The 12,691-nt window shown below is 39.6% G+C and overlaps 1 protein-coding gene across 4 annotated transcripts in view; it reads right to left on the bottom strand.

Moving 5' to 3' along the window:
- pax2a (paired box 2a) overlaps positions 1 to 12,691 on the bottom strand; it is a gene marked incomplete at both ends in the record, with an annotated part of 28,473 nt that overhangs the window by 4,110 nt on the left and 11,672 nt on the right. For all 4 annotated transcript variants that reach the window (XM_079249087.1, XM_079249084.1, XM_079249085.1 and 1 more), the window contains 2 exons: positions 6,686 to 6,806; positions 9,897 to 10,072. In XM_079249087.1, coding sequence (XP_079105213.1) covers positions 6,686 to 6,806; positions 9,897 to 10,072 — 297 coding nt within the window. The remainder of the gene's footprint in view (positions 1 to 6,685; positions 6,807 to 9,896; positions 10,073 to 12,691) is intronic.

Here is a 12,691-nt window from a genome sequence, read left to right as displayed (position 1 = left end):
CAAAATTCTACACTTGGATCTAATTTGGCTGATGAGTCTTGGCATCGTTCATCTGGCTCTGCCTGTCGAACCTATGCAATCAATGTGAGCTCTGTCTCTGGTCTTTCCATGCCATGCTGCAGAGCCTGCTCTGTTCGCTGGGGCCTGAGATGGCTCTTTCCTGACACCATGATAGCCTCATTAGCTGCTTCCCTCATCATTGTTGTTTTACAACAGGACTGTGTGTTGCGATTCCTCATTAAGATAAGGGTTGTTCTATTGAAGCGGGATGCAACACTGTCAGCCCTAAGAACCTAATACAAGAGAATCGGGAAACGCAGCTGACTGCTTTGTAGCAGGTTCTCCAACTCTCTTCCCTTTCTGTCCATTACTGCTCTAAAAAGGATTTAAATAGTGAAACAATCACCCTTTGTCATCTCAGACCAATGTCATTTCATAAAGGGAACAAAAAATCCTAACTATATATTTTCTTAACATTCAAACAGATCATTAAAAGCAAAGTTTCTTTGATTTTCTGGCATGTGCAGCAATATTCTAATGAATGGACTTTGCATTTAATTGGGTAGAGATAAATTATGTAATATGCTGTCAGTGTATTTCATATGTCAGAATGATGGCAAAGTCTTTGTGCTTTGGTTCTACTTCTCAATTGATTATAAATATGGCAAAGTCTTTTCAGGAGCTTTCAAAAGTCCTGTTGCTCTGCAGTTGATTTGGACACATGCACCCACAAAGAGCACATGTAAGTGTCTCAAGAAAATGCAGCATAAGTCAGAAATGCCATAAAATACTGTAGTTCAAATGAGAAAATTAGAGATGCTTATACTCCATGATCCAGGGTGACACTCACACAAAACATAAGACCACGAACATAACTTTAATTACCCCAAAGCCAACTCAGGCCAAATTTACACAACTACACTGAAACAGCAAGACACAAAAGTTTTGTTAAGTTTTTGTCTCATTTATGCAACAGAGATTTGAGTGAACGAAACTGTGAAGGTTTGAAAAAACAGATTTGAGAGTGAAACTTTCTTAAAAGGAATGGTGAATCCTACCTGTGCAAACACAAAACGGTATTACTGGGCAACAATGACATCTGTCAAGTCAACTTGCATTTTGGCACTTAGACTTTGATAACACCCCCAAACTGCACAACAAAACAACAATAGGGGACGTCTGTGTGCTTTTTCTGCTGCTGAATTGTTAAAAGATATTTTGGTCTCTCAAAGCAAAACCTGCTTTTTTTTGTGCAGCTTTGATGCCATCAGGGAAGAGCCATAGATTACATATCATTAGTCTCATAGTACATTTGCTGAAGTCATATTTTAAGTATATATCGGTAATGATGCACAATGAATTAGCAGTGTTGGAAAAGGGGAATAAGGCAGATATCACTATTTGGCCAAAATGTTATTTAGGTAATTATGCTATAAGGCTAGTGGGTCGCTAAATCAGTGTTTCCTAAACTTTTTGAGCTACTGCTGCCAAGATAACATGTGTTGGTGTTCTCAACCATGTGGCAAAGGCTTGAAAAATATCAGAAACCTTAAAAAAAACAAGGAGGATAAAGTGGTTATTGGTGAATTTGGTTCAGTGCTGTAACAAAGCACCCACATGCCCTGTTTGACGACCCCTTAAAGTTAGCTTGGGAAAGTGCTAGATAACCAATGCAGCTCCATACAAGTGGTTGTTATGGCTTCAGGTTTGGTGAGAATGCAGGCCACACATTGATTGTATCGATGCAAAGTTTAACTGCCCATCATAGACCCTGCCATGTACACAACACTGTTTTCAGCGCTATTTGCAGTTTCAGTCTGGATGGAGATACTTTTCACTCCACCGTTGAGTAAATGCAACTTTTTTCAAAAATGCAAAGGGAAAAATTTGGGGTTAGGGTTAAAAAATGTTGCATAAATAGAGCTTAAGATGCAACTTACCTGAGCTCTACATGACTTATATTTAACAACAATACTAACACAATAGGAAACTTTTATACTTTTGGTGCAACAGAATACTCTCACTAATAATAGCAATTTCAAAAAGTGATTGTAGAGTTTTCAGATACTATTTTAAGTGTTTCTAATTAGTGCAGTTACAACATATTATCAGCTTAGGAAGTCAAGGTCAAGTCCGTTTAGTCTGTATTTCGCAGCCGCTGCATGTACTACTGTAGGCTTCTGTTTTCTCACTGCCTGAACAACCGTTGTCAAACAGACAGTGGTTACAATGCAACAACAACCGATACAAATGCTGCGTTCAAGACCACTGAACTCTGAAACTAATCAGACATGGTGTTGCTTATTGTCCTGGAGACGAGGCAGCGCCCGGGAAAATGGAGCCTGTCAAATCACAAGCCCTGATGATGGAGATGGAAGATAAACTCAGGGTCCATGGGGACCTTTTTCCCCTGCAAACACATCTCTGAAAGAGAAGAGACGTATAGCGTTCTCCAACATCTGTCTGTGCTCCACCACTGATACCACATCTACAAAGCCCATCAACCATTGAAATCGACTGTTAAGAAACTTCAGCAATCCTCAGAGTGATGCTTCCAGATATAGCTACAACAAGCTACTCTCATGTGAGCATTTTATCCTTAAATGTACACAGAGGAACTTTGAGACACATTCGTTGCTCAAACTCCTGTTTTTAAAGGCTAACACTCAGTTTTCCACAGAACTTTTTCTTCAGCATGGTTAACGCAAAACTTCCCTTCAGTGCAGTAAGAAGCTCTTTAGTGAGGGGTCTGTAGAAATTCTTAAAGCTAAATTTACCATAACAGGGTGATATTCACTCTTTTTATAATTGTGCTGTGGTAGTTTATAACTTACAGGAAAAAGGAACAAAAGAAGGTTGTACGTGATCATGAATGGGTGAGGAACTTTGGCAGTGCCAAATAGTTTGAATTCCCCTACATAGTTTTAACGTCATTCATTATCAATGTGTGTTCAAAGGTTAGTATGTCTGTTGGGGAGGAGGGTGGATAAGAATTAATTTCTAAGCTTGGGGCTGGAGGTGTTAACTGAGCTGAGACGAGCCGTTTGTCACCAGGCTGCACAGCAGGCACTGCAGGTTAGGTGGCTGATTATTGTTTGCCACCCAGCAGAAGAAAATCTGGTATTGCCAACTCATAAAAAGAGCCTCAGAGTGTGCAGTGGAAATAAATCTAAAATAAAGTGGTCAGCCCATTCACAGGATTTGGTTTGCCACTTTTTTTTCTGCAAAGTGTGAGAAATAGATGGATAAAGTGATTAAAAAAAGAAATAAAAAGACATTAGCTCTTCACAGCTGCTGGAGTTGTTCTAGTTCAGAGGGGTGCCCATTTACACCTAGCCCTCCCACCGGTTCTGTTGAGACTGATTATTTTGCCCAGCTTGCACAGAGACCACTAAACTCTCATTGGGTATAACTCTTTTTATCTGAGAAATCATGTGAAAAACAGTATTTAAAAATGATTTTTTCCTATCACAAACTTTTACCTGATTGAGTAAAGTACTAAAGTAATTTGCTCAGGTATCACTGAGTGCACATAAAAGCTGGAAAGAGAACAGAGAGCAGGTGAACAGTGTTGTCACTTTAAAAAGAGTAATTAATTATAGTTACTAGTTACGTCTTGCAAAAGCTCATAGAATTAATAATAGAGTTACAGCACTATTAGAGTAATTTATTACTCGGAAAAGTAGTTATTCCATTATTTAAAAAAAAAAAAAGTTCAGATATGTTCCCTTTAACGGAACTTTGGATTCATTTGCATGTTAACTTATTCATAATAAAACTGAATATTAGATCTGACTAATGAATGAAATGGAAACTTAATGGAATAAATTACTAACAGAAAAATCATCAACGCTAATCTGAGGCTGCTTGGATAATGTGTCTCCTCAGCAGAGATTCGCGTCATTATAACCGCTTACAGCCACCGTGAACAAAACTCTTTGTTCCTGGTCATAATGAACGTTCCTCATAATGCTCGTCTTTACTCTCTGTGAAGGAAAAGTGGTGTCTGTGGTTGTACTTTAAAACTTCAGTTTTCTTCCAACATGCTGTTGTTGTTGAGTGTGTGTATGTGTGTGGTTGTGTATGTTTTTGCCTGTGCACACTGACTTACCCCAGTCTGCCATGACATTTTACTCTTCATCAGTCAATCATTATCACTCAGTGGTTGTTTCTCCCCCTAAGTCACCGTTCAGTTGAAGTCAGTATCAGTGTGAAACTCATCTCGGTTTGTAAAAATATTTCAGACAATTTTTTGACTTGAACACATGATGATGCTTTTGAATTAGCTTGCACCCATCACCACAGAACACAGCAACACTTTGACTCAAACACTGGATGTAGTCTGTGATTTTAACTAATATCCATCTGTTTCCTGTCTACTACAGCAAAAGCACAACATAGTAATTAGTGAGATTACCCATTACTGATAAAAGTAATACTGTAACACTGTTTATTTTACACGGTTACTCCCATCACTGTAGGTGAATCTTAACATGTTTTATCCAGTGACAAACTGAACTATCATGTCTTTACTGCCTGATTCTTACAGAAACAAGAGCTCCGTTAGGATCTCATAGAATAAGACAACAAGAAAAACAGAAACATTCTTGTGCTTCTCCATTTATTTATTCAAATTTTAATATCACTTAAGATATTTTTAATGATTTACTGGGGGATCTTTGGAGTTTCAGTGCATTAAGTACGCATTTGATTTTACTACCAGCCTCATTCCTGATGAACCATCTCTTTCACTCACCAGATCAAACAGAGGACACAAAAGATGTCCGACTTTGCTTTCACTAGCACCACGGAATGCAAAACCGAGCACTTCATTAATCATTCATCTTTAATAGATTATGCAAATTTCAGGACATAAAAATCAACAAGATCAATAACTGTATGAATTTTAATTGGAAGCAGAAAACATTTAAAAGAATGAATATAATCTAGTAGCTCCATCCAGTATGAGAGCATAATTTATTGATAATTGGCTTCCAGCCTAAGTGAGGAAGGTAATTTAGCAGTTTTTCAGCCTTGGCACACATTCCTATTTACAGGGTGTGCTAATGGCAGAAAAAATAATATCATGCACTAACAACCTACACACTGCCTCATGTATTACTTTGCATAGTTTCAGTCATAAAAGTTAAGTGGATATTACTTCGGATGTAATTTTCTTGGTGGTGAAAATACACAGACGCTTTTTTAAAAATGTTGCTGTCCTGAAACATGTTGTCATATTACACTTTAAAATAAAGTTTTGTTTTTAGTCTGCTTCATCTTTATGCTATCTGTTGCCCTCACATGTGTCGCTTTAGGAGGTCCTGGGGGCCCAGGTGGCTTAGAGGCCACCTGCTATGAGTGTGTCCCCCGGAGCGAGACCACTTTCATAGGAGGAACCCAGCATAAAAGACAAAAACACACCTTTCTTCTCCTGAGGCCAAACTTTCTGGTGCAAAGCTACCTCCCACATATTCAGGAATAAAATGAGGGTCTTTCTTTTCCCATGCGCTTGAGTCTGGGTTCGGACTACAGGGATCATATGAGAAGGGTCACTGCAGTTCTCAATCACGCTGTCTTCCTCTTTACGTAGTCTCTCTTTCTCTCTTTCAGACACACACACACCCACACACAGAGTTTGTTCGCCGACTTTGATTCCTGCTGCATAATTATGGGACTTTCATTAAAAGCCTGGCATATTATTCTGGAGTCAGTGCAGCCATCAGTAAACCTAACCTCTCCTGGGAAAGAGGCTCGACTGCCACAGCGAAACAATATTTCAATTAGCCAGGTGGCCGTCAACCTAGACAGCAGAGAAAAGAAAGCCATGGAGCCAAACTGGACGGACATGTATGGGAAACATGATAGAGATACTACAGGATATCTAATACACTGCACCTGCTATTGCCTGTTGACTCTTAGTCAAGTGGAAGTTACGACTGCAAGCATCTCATGAGTTGGAAAAATGTATTATTTCAGTGTCTTTGCTTACTGCATTCTTTCTGTATCTGTGTGTCTTTCTGTGTGCAGTCTGAGTCAGCCAGCCTGCTATTCCAGCCGCTGTCAATCAACAAGCTATGATAACCTTTGATGACAACATCATGTGGTGGCGAGAACAGCAGCTGTCTCTTATGAGAAGTGCTCCCAGTCAATCTGTTAGCAAGCCAATCTGGACTAACGCAGAGGCCAGTTAGGCGGAAGACCTGTTGGATTTAATGGGCTCAGATGGTATATCACCTCAGTGATCCCTTACTAAAAAAAAAAAAAAAAAACCCACAAAGAAAAAACAGAGTGCCTCAAAAAAAAAGAATGATCAAAGTTTTACACCTCTGGAAATGTGTGTTTCATAGAGAAGTGGGAGTCAATGTGTTTTGCTCTAATTTATGGACTTTTAAATCGCAATGTTTGAAATCACTTGATTGGGGATATCTTCCAAATGCATATGGATTCAGGTAATAATTTGAACGCTTTTAGCAGATCCAACAGAGGGATTTTGAAAAAAAGGGGGAGTATAAGATAATAGCATGGAATGAGTAAAAAAAAAAAAGGAATATAAAGAATTCATACATCTGCTCTGTTTCTCAGCACTGACAAAGTTTGACCACCTCAGTGCAGATGTCTTTGGCTGCTGCAACTGAGTGGATTTTTTTTTTTAGGGATCATTGTAGCATGAATCAGATTGTACCTGTCACAACAGAGTAGCTCTGGGAGACACTGGAAGCGAGGTCGGAGCTGGCGCTGGTGGAGAGGCTCGGCTTCACATCCTCCAGGCCAGCATTCAGCGATGGGAGGGAGTACTCATTCGCCTGTAGACAAATACACAGATGAGCAGATGGCAACCAAAGGCAGGAGCACACAAAGCTTTTATTTAATTTCACATTCCAACAGATTAGGTCATGATCTGGTTATTATTGCTCATTTTACATTCCAGTTCAGGTGACAGTATCATGAGTTCAAATTGAAACCCTGGTGTATCTGGGAGGACCGGGTGCTGTCTTCACAATGTGTTTCCATCAGAATATTTCTTGAGATTTAAGCGAACATCACCTCCATCCCTGCTCCCTTGGCTTTACCAAGACCTATGATGATGTATGCATGCATTAGGGCTTGTCTGAGAATATGGCAGAGTGGGAGAAAGGGATGAGAGAAGGATTGGGAGAGGAGTGAAAGGACAGGGTGTCAGCTGGCTCTTTGTGCTCCACTGCAGTCATCCCTGTGACCAGTCAAGGGAGGAGACATTCAGGGCTTTGTTACTGGAGAGACATGTGGTGATTTTTTTCATTCTTTTTTTTTTTTTTTTTTAGAAGAGAGCAACCTCAAAATCAGCCTTTGTGCTTTACCTCTTAAATTAAAACAAACTTTTATTGTTTCATTTTATGTCTTAATTTTTATTTGTATTTTTCTTGTATGAAATTTCTACCATCATATAATATGTGTGCAGTTTCAGTCATCTTTTACAGTTGCTCCTTCTCAGTTTCCTGTGGTACAAAACTTCTTTTTCTCTTTGGTATTTATTCACTTTTAATCTCTAGTTAAGACTCTTGCAGTTGTGATGAATCCTTTTTGTTAATGAGATGACATTTCCTGACCCAATTCTCCTTTGAAAGGATAAGTGTATGTGCACACATTTGTGTCTTTGAGTGTTTGTGTCAGAGTGCGTGTGTGCATCTGTTTGTCTCAATGGGTTGGGGTCCCACAGGGGCGAGCTGCTGACCCCAGTCTTGTCTCCCTCTATCACAGATAAACTCTAATTGTCTGCTTACAACTGTTCCCTGGCACTAGGCTGGATGTTCCTCTCTATTCCACTGGGCCTGAGCAGCACAAGAGCCATTTTGTCATGCAGATGGGCTGTGCATAGGGCTGGGCAGGACTGGGCGGAGGGCGAGTGGCGAGCACAGAGGGGCCTGAATGACCTGACCACATGGCTGCCAGAAGTGTGGGAGGGATGAGGCCTATTCAGCTAGGCCTCTTCAAAATGGCTTTTTAATGCCCTGACGCAGACACCAGACAAGCCCCTAATAGCCTAATATCCCACCTTTTCACCAGTTTAAGAAAAGGAGGGGGTGTTGGAAACAGGCTGAAAAAAGGAGGTGCACAGAAAGAGCGAAAAGCAGTCTGATTAATATTATATTAAATTAAAACTGATTTTTCTGGACCATTCTGACGCCGTTTTTCACCCCCCTCCTCCAACCCACTCTCGCCTTTTTAATACCTTCTCCTCCACTCTTTGTGATTGCAAGTCATTTCCAATTCGTTTTGGTATTGATCTTGCCGTAGAAATCACTTTGGTAATTAGCTGCATTAGGGGCTGTAAAGCAGGCTGAGGGGCTGTCCCTCTGATTTATCGCCGCTGTAATTCCCCACGATTGCGCAGAGATGAAAATGAACTCAATTAGGGCACAGCTAAGGCTGCATGGGCACCCGCATAGAGTTCCAAAGGAAAAATTAATATTCTCTTGTTGTTTAACAGTCTAATGAATGTAAATAAAGGTTATCCACCGTAATAGGCTGTAGGCTTGTAGGTTGCTTTAAGCAAGAAGTTAAACAGAGATTTGTGTCACGTGTGTCAGTGCAGTATGTAGCGTCACAGGGCTGACCAATAGAAGACTGAATTAAGTTTCCACATTTTGTTAAATGAAAAGTATTGATTCAGAAAATTACATTTTTGTTTACGTTTATCAGAATAAGAAACTAGATCAGAATTAGACTAAAATGATATACTTAGCTGAGTGGTTTTAAGAGTTAAAATTAAACAAATACAACCGAGATCAAATGCTTGCAAGCAACATGTCTTTTAGAGTCAAAGTAAACATTTACTAAATTTCAGCAGAGGCTAAAAAACTTTGCACTAAAAAGCAGATTGTATGCAGAACTTGGAGATAGTGCTGTGGTTGAAATGCATTTGTGACACTGCAATCTGAAATCCAATCAGCTACAGCCTAATCATTATTTCTCTGGGGGCAAGCCAGTGGATTTCTGAAAAAAAAAATATGGCTGGTATCCAGATGAAGACTTCCTATTCCATATGCAAGCCACTGTTAGAATACAGATTGATTTCTTTTCAACACATTGTCGGACATTTCCTCTCAGAACCTTTTAATGCCAGCCTTGTTGATGTTCAGGCAAACAAAGCTGGTGATAAAGCATGTGAGAAACTTTACATGAACCAGTCTTACAAAAAAAGAAAAAAACAGTTGATTTATGTCTGCAGACATGATGATTTCTTCTTTTCTTTTTCTTTTTTATTTGTTTGTTTGTTACCAGACAAGAATCCCATTAATTCCAAAGAGGAAGACAGTGTCATCATATTACAATCACAAAACAACTGTTACATCTCATTTAAGAGGCTACATGTGTGTATTTGGATGTCACAGCAATTTAGAGATGGATCAACACAATCAGCTACTGAGAATAAACTGTTTTAAATTCTGTCACAATCAGTGATGTTTTACTTTTTGCTCATGTGCTATATTAGCATTCATTCACTGCTCAATTGCAATTTTGCATGTTATGACATTTTTGCAGAAGATTTCACTGCACAAAATATCTCGTTAAGTTTAGTCACTGAAAATGTTTTGTTTGGTGTCAGGAATTAAAAACTGCATGAAATATGTCAGGAAAACATCATGGTTTGCATTTAAGTAGTCACAAAAAAAGTGTTGGATGCATGAATGAATGCTGGAATCCATCAATGAATTTTGTGTTTTGGTTTGCACAGAATTATTCTATTTACTATTTATACTTTAATCCAGACACAGAGATAGTTATATATTAAATTAATCTGTTGTTTCATAGATAAACACTTCACGAGTCATAACCAAATCAGGTTAAATTCACACATAAAAGAAAACAACCACATGCTAATTTCAGTGTTGAGATAAATCTGTGTGCCAAACCTGTTCAGGTTTAATGTGTTCCGAAGTGGGGAAGACATCTGGATAAGATGGCCTTTCAAACACACGGTCCAGGGCCTCCAGCTGTTGCTGGGTGAAGGCGTCCGCTCGAAGGTGCTTCCTTAAACTTTCCACACTGCCCTGAGAGTCGCTGCCTGGTCCCGACCCATCAGAGCCATCTAGAAAAATAAGAGGAGAAGGAAGGAAAGGAGAACGTTTGTCATCAGAGCACGGCACCAGTCTCTTCAAATGATATTATTTTAGCAAGCTAGCATTGCAACCAAAAGGAGAATTTTCTTGAACTCTCTAAGTAGCAGAGTGATGGGGAGCTGAAGCAAATTGAGGGAGACCCACCCTGATGCTTGGCTTTCATCTCCCTTTCTGTATTTCAGAGTCACTCCTTCTTTCTTTCACACACATTTACAGCCACTCAAGCTGCATCCTCGCGACTCTGCAGCCACCATCAGCATGGTCATCATCTGATAGGTCTGTGGTAATTGATGGATTACCTTCAGTGCAAATATATACTTGTAAGGGAGAGCATGTGTTTCCGGAGGAGAAAGTAGGACTGGCGATTACATAGAGAGCCTCTCATTCTGCCAGCTGGAAATAGAGAGCCATTATTTAACTGAACTATTTCCTCCTGAATGTATTACCCTTCCTTCTCTCTGTCTCCCTTTCTCTTTCCACCCCCACATATTGCCTGTCTTTTGGATAGCAGAATGGAGTGGGGATGGTACTGAGGACCAAATGAAGATGGGGCACTAAGGGCAAGAGTATGCATTTCCTTACTTGGTCCCACTCTATATAAACAAATGAGCCTATGCTTCCTTGGTTCCTCTGATCTCTGACCCTATCAATTCGACCGGGAAGCCCACTGCTGCCACTGCAGCTCTCTCTCTGCTCAGTCATCATGTCTTGAACATTGAAAAAAAATTCAGAGCTAAAATCTCCACCTAGCTTTCCAGAAACCTCCACTTTACTGACTCCTTCCACCTCCCCCCATTCCCTTTTTCCTCCTTACACTGTGCGACCAACAGCGGATGAGGGCTTTAGCTCCCGTACAAATCTGTCATTCTAAATTTGCAGCAGATTATGTTCTCTCCTGGGCGAGCCAGCGGTGATATATGATATGCAAGGCCGCTATTGATTGCCTGATCCACTCGCAGAGGAGGGAGGCGAAATGAACTTGGAATGAACATCATGCCTCAACTCATTGTGCGTATAATACTCTACTTAATCCCACATTTTTCTGTGCTATGGAATTCAATTGATCAATCATGTTCCACTGATGGTACCATTTCAGGGGCGTTATTGCCATTCTGCTCGGCTGCTTGACCTTTTTTCAATGGCTGAGGCCAGAAGATGAACCCGATTCGCACCAAGAAATAGATTCATGGAGAGAATGGAGTAGAGGACTGCAACTGGGTGCGACTTAAAGAGTATGTGTAGATGGGATTGTATCTGCTAAAATGCTGACTTTATCTTTGTGTCACATTTGTGAAGGAACTTTTATCCCGCTAAATGTGTTTTCCTACCATGAGTTAACAGAATATTTTAGCTTTTTTCTTCTCAAACATCTCTCTTAGAGGGTCGGGATGCAGGGTGTGGTGTTCCTGTACGTAGCTCAATTGTTGTCTGTAGTTCGAAGGAAAATGGAGTCATTAATTACCCCATATCAGCTGGCTTGAGAAAAGAGGCAAGCTTGATCAATAGTAAGTATTTGTAATTCACTACAGAGGCTTATAGTCCCTTTGCACATTTAATCAAGCCCTCTGACCTGGCAGCAGAAAACACACATTCCCATTGTAGGGTATGTTTTAGTGCATTTCCTTTGACTTGAATGAAATAAAACCTTTACTAGCAGAATAAAAAGCTAGGTTTGGATCCTGTTTATTAATGCATGACTTCCATTTTAATCTGTATGAACAACATTATTGTATTTTATATATAAACTTTATTGTACAAGTAATATTAAAAAAAAAATAGCTGAGTCAAGTTTAAATTTGAATCACCTTTTTTTTCAGATATTTAATCATTGTTACCTCCTACTTCATGTGTTTTTATTTCAAAATTATTTGATGGAAAAAAAATCCATATTAGCCCTTGAAACAGAAATGAAAGGAAATCATTTACTTTCCAAATTTGCCATTAGAGGTTCAAGTTTGACATATATCGTAAGATAGCTGCAATAAATCAGATTCATCCTTCGACAGTCAGTGTATCAAGTGGAGTGTGAAGCCCGACTGTCAGATTGTGTATGCGTGTGTCTCATTGACTGGTTTGTTTCGTTTTCTCAGTGTTTCTTCAACCCCTCCGGGTGTCTCAGCAGGTATTCTCTTATCACTCCCAAAGCACCAGCTGACTGCGTCTCTTTGTTTTAACACCAACATGTGAGGAGATAAAAACTGTGACGTTCATTCATGCTATACTTCCTTTGATCAGTTTGAAATCACACTGTTTCACCTTGTTTCCATAAAATTATTGAATTTCATTATGATTTATTCAAATATCATAAGTGGACTGGACAGCTTTAATAAAAGCTTCGACTAGAGATTAATGGTCCTCTTTAAGATAATGTAAGTCTTCCTTTCTCCTAAAAACAAACAAAAAAACAAGATACTGTATGTCTTATTTTCTCCTTGTAATTTATACCTTAAAGGTAACATTCCAACTTGTGCATACCCATGCCACATAAACACACACACACACACACACACACACACACACACACACAAACTCTGGCCGTTACTGAAAAACAGACCACAATGGCCTCAAAAGCTCTTGTATTTTGCTTT

This window comes from Telmatherina bonti (genome assembly GCF_933228915.1).
Source record: "Telmatherina bonti genome assembly, chromosome: 11".
NCBI lineage: Eukaryota > Metazoa > Chordata > Actinopteri > Atheriniformes > Telmatherinidae > Telmatherina > Telmatherina bonti.
This window is presented reverse-complemented; position numbering and strand designations above follow the sequence as displayed.